Source organism: Mercenaria mercenaria, chromosome 16 (genome assembly GCF_021730395.1).
Source record: "Mercenaria mercenaria strain notata chromosome 16, MADL_Memer_1, whole genome shotgun sequence".
NCBI classification, from domain to species: domain Eukaryota; kingdom Metazoa; phylum Mollusca; class Bivalvia; order Venerida; family Veneridae; genus Mercenaria; species Mercenaria mercenaria.
In genome coordinates, this window is record NC_069376.1 from 26,812,050 (window position 1) to 26,816,505 (window position 4,456).

Consider the following 4,456-nt stretch of genomic DNA (forward strand, 5'->3'; position numbering starts at 1 on the left):
TGCTTCAGTTTAACTGAACTATCTTAATTTTAGGTAGGAAAACGTTTTAAACATAGAGGAAAATAAATAGACGATTTTTAACATCACGATAGGTTGATATTTCCCAAAGGGTTTAGTGCTATTATACTCTAGGGTGCATTTTATGGGCGATTTGCCTGTTTGTTAAGAAAAACTTAATTTCCTAAATAACGCGCAAAAAAAAGCAGAAAAATAACTAGTGTGGTCTTTTTGGATATCTACCGTATAGGTTGATCTACCCTAAAAGGGTTGAGTCTACGTTAAAAAGGTTGATAAGCCATAAAACCCTCCCAAAGGAAAACTTTAGTGGAAAAAAAATTTTAAACCTTTTTAGAAGGCACTCGAGCAAACAAAGAAAAAGGAACATATTTAACTTTAAAAAGGAATTAATAGAATACTGTATAAGTGATGTAGACAATACTAAGACAAGCTTGTTTGAGCTTTTGGATGTTGATGAAAAGTTGCACCGGTGAATACGAAGAACAATTCAACCCTAAAACAATGTGTATGGAACAAAAACTTATGCGTTATGTAGATCCATTTGAAAATGTCACTATTGCTGCAACGTGTGCAAAAATATATAGGACAAAATTTCTAGAAGAAAAATGGCGAGTGACATTGAAGCATGCAAACCATATACTAGAGAAAGAATTTGATGCTTTCGTAAAAAATGACCAGATGTCGGTAAAAGTCGATGATCGTTGGATTCCAGAAAAGAAACTATGGTCCGAAAACTACACTATTGATGCAAGAAAATTTGTTTCAACGTCTATTGCTCAGATCCCTTCTAATGGATATCAACACGATCGCTACAGTAAGAAGTCGATACATTGGTTAGAGTGGGTTATGGAGAAGGCAATTACAGATGGCAATCCTATCAAAATTCAGCATGCTCTGAACGCCGGAGAATTTACCATTCCAAATACAAAGTACAAATTAGACGGATATTGTCATTCCACAAACACAGCCTATGAATTTCATGTAAGTTTAACAATTTTTTCATATTGTAAAACTGTTATATTACCAGTGAAAAAATTAAAACTCAATATACGTCAAATATAGTTTTGATTATTTGTAATATTAATAGTAATAATAATATATTTATCTTATTAATTCTTTCAAATTATCCTAATAAACTTTGAATGCATGTTTTGTTTGTATTTTACAGGGTTGTCAGTACCATGGCTGCTGGAAATGCATACCACACCATAGAGATGAAATTCAAGTTCCTACCACAAAACAAACTCCAGAAGAACTATACGCTCTAACAAAAAAGAAAGAGCGATACATTAAAGAATTAGGCATGAACTATGTATCAATCTGGGAACACCAATTCGATTTACAACTCAAACAAAATCAAAAGATGTGTCAATTTATTAATACACTAGACATAGTTGACAGATTACATGCCCGTGACGCTTTATTTGGCGGTCGTACAGAAGCCACGCGACTTTATTACAAAGCAAATACTTACGAAAAAGTTAAATACGTTGACTTTACGAGTCTTTATCCTTGGACAAACAAATATTGTAAATACCCAGTAGGTCATCCTGACATTATCACAAGTCAGTTTAAAGATATCAGTTGTTATTTTGGCATTGCCAAGGTCAAAATTCTACCACCAAAAGGGTTGTATCACCCTGTACTACCATACAGAAGTAATGGAAAACTTAAATTCCCCCTCTGTAAAACCTGCGCGGGAAATGAAAGTCAGACTGAGTGCTTATGTACTGATGAATTACGAGCCATTGTAGGCACCTATTGTACCCCGGAGATAGAAAAGGCTATAGAACAGGGATACACACTCCTTAAGATCTATGAAGTGTATCATTTCCCTAAAACAGAACAATATGACCCAACAACCAAAACTGGAGGTATTTTTACAGAATATATAAACACGTTCCTAAAATTGAAACAAGAAAGTTCTGGCTGGCCTGACTGGATAGAAACAGAAGATGACAAAACTAGATATTTGAACAACTACTGGGAAAATGAAGGGATACAACTAGACTACAGTAACATACAAAAAAAAAAAGGCAAACGAGCACTGTCTAAACTTTGTTTAAATAGTAAACATGCATAATTTTATATTTGTTTCTTCAATTGAAATCATTTTGATTCAGAAAATTTTAATTTTCATTTATACAATTTTCATTTTCATTTATAAAATTTTCATTTTTATTTAGAAAATTTTCATTTTCATTTAGAAAATTTTCATTTTCATTTAGAAAATTTTCATTTTTCTCAATTTTTAATATAGAAAACCGTTTGTTTTCTCTTTCAAAAATTTTCATTTTTATTTAGAAAATTTTCATTCTGTTTTAGAAAATTTTCATTTTTATTTAGAAAATTTTCATTTTTATTTATAAAATTTTCATTTTAATTTATAAAATTTTCATTTTCAGTTAGAAAATTTTCATTTGTTAACAAACATTGTCAAAAATATAATATTTTCATATTTTATTATAATAATTGTTATTTCAGCTTCTGGGGAAAATTTGGACAAAAACAAAATATGAGGCAAACCTGCTATTTCCACGAGAGCCAAGAGGACAAATTCTTTCAGTTGATATCGGACGTCTCAAAGAACGTGACAAATTTTCATGTGATCTCAAAAGACATGATAATTATGGAATGGGAACATAACAGAAACTATGTGCCTGACGATACAAAGGCTAATGTATTTATAGCAGCATTTAAAACCTGCTGGGAAAGATTAAAATTAATGGTGTGTTAAAAATGTTAGATCAACGAGGGCTGTACAGGGACATGATTATGTATTTACTTTAGCAAGGGGGGACTTGCTGAGCCACACTGGGAAATTTTTTTTTGGGCCCAAAAAACCAATGAATTAAACCGGGTGAACACATTGTAGATTTTTTGAACTACAGGACCGAAAATTACGTATTAACAAAAAAAAGGGTACAAAAGAATAAAAATAAGGGGGTTTTTTTAAAAAAATTTATACTAATACAAACTGATCGATTTTGATTTGTTAAGGTCATCTTAAGCCCAGTCCTATGTAGAGGGGCAATGACAGAAAGATATGTCGGATAAAAAAACAAGTATTCTTTATAATCGAAAAAGAGGTCAAAACGTTAAAAAGGGTTTTGGGTTATTGGTTATTTTTAAAAAAAACCCAATTTTCCATCAGCATATCTCAACTGTGACACATAGATTAAAAAAGGTAATTTAAAGATAGAGTTTTCTCCGGCATAAGTTTAGACCCTCGTGTTTTATTAATTTGCTTCCATAAAGTGGGCACGCAAAGTCAAAATTTTCTTGTCCTCCCTGGTATCTGAATTTCTACCGGAGAACCTTCTGTCCCTATAAGGAATGGGTTGGGCATTCACAAAACGAAGTTTCAATCGCTACTTGGTTTTGCTGGTTGCAAATATTTGAAAAGCGGGTGTATAAGCCACTTCTTGTTTGGATCTTTTTTAAGAAAGCCATTATTTCACTTTAATTTCATTGAGAAAACACTTTTACTTTTATAAAAGCTTTTCTTTTGGATCTGTTTATCCCCTTTTTTTTTCTGCTTTTTTTGTTCTTTTTGCTTTTTTTAAATGGTTGTTTTTGGGGTTTTGATTTCCCCACGCTGGCTTTTTTTTGGGTTTTTTATCTTGGTAGCATTACCATTTATGACAATTTTTTTTCTTTTCCTTTTTATGCTGTGGGTCGGCATGAGGAAATTTTCTTTTTGGGTTTGAAACAGTACTCTCCCTTTTTCTCTGTCATTGTCGATTGAAATTTTAGACGTCTTTTGAAATTGTTTCACCTTTCCCAAACATTTTTTGGTTCTTTTAAAGGATGATTAACTTGTTTTTCCCCCAGATTTCCAACACTAATATACATGTTTTCCATTTTTTTTTTTTTTTTTCACTTAAAACAGTTGTGTTTCAGATAAAGTTCACTGACAATGTCCCTTTTCAAGAGTAAAACCAAGTTTTTTTATGACCCGTTTATAATGTGAATTTGGGCTACAAAACCAATTTTACGGGAATGTAAAAAGGGTTGTAAAAGGTCCCGCCTATCGACTTTTTTTGTACAAAAACACTTTCCCATAAAAAAGGGTATAGAAGAACACCAATATGGAATCTTTGCCCCACGTTACTACAAAAAATAGGGATTCTTGTTTTGGGAAAAAACTCTTTTTACTAAAAAACGAAAACCCTTTAAAGCTACCTCCAGTTTTCATCTAAATTAACGTTTGTGATTTGACACAAAAATTTGTAAGTTTTGTTATCTTGTAAAAATCGATACAATCGGGGATGTAATATATACGAATATCATTCTTTTTCGTTATTCTTTACTACCTACCCAACATTGTTTTTTTTTTGGCCAACCGCCAACTAACAAAATTTTTGACACCTTTCACTGTTGTTTTTTTTAAAAATTTTGTCTATTTGCCACTTAGTCTCTCTAGATTTTTTACTTT

At 31.7% G+C, this 4,456-nt stretch overlaps 1 protein-coding gene across 1 annotated transcript; it reads left to right on the forward strand.

Moving 5' to 3' along the window:
- The first annotated feature begins 391 nt into the window (after positions 1–391).
- On the forward strand, positions 392–2,755 carry LOC128546133 (uncharacterized). Its single transcript, XM_053525821.1, has 3 exons — positions 392–999; positions 1,187–2,067; positions 2,503–2,755. The coding sequence occupies exons 1-3, from the start codon at positions 466–468 to the stop codon at positions 2,753–2,755; spliced, it is 1,668 nt and encodes a 555-aa protein (XP_053381796.1). The 5' UTR covers positions 392–465.
- Positions 2,756–4,456: the final 1,701 nt, after the last annotated feature.

Coding starts and splice junctions, on each gene's coding strand:
- LOC128546133 (XM_053525821.1), top strand. CDS start 466: ATGTTGATGAAAAGTTGCACCGGTGAATACGAAGAACAATTCAACCCT. Junction 1,000..1,186: donor ACACAGCCTATGAATTTCAT/GTAAGTTTAACA, acceptor TGTATTTTACAG/GGTTGTCAGTACCATGGCTG. Junction 2,068..2,502: donor AAAAAAGGCAAACGAGCACT/GTCTAAACTTTG, acceptor TTGTTATTTCAG/CTTCTGGGGAAAATTTGGAC.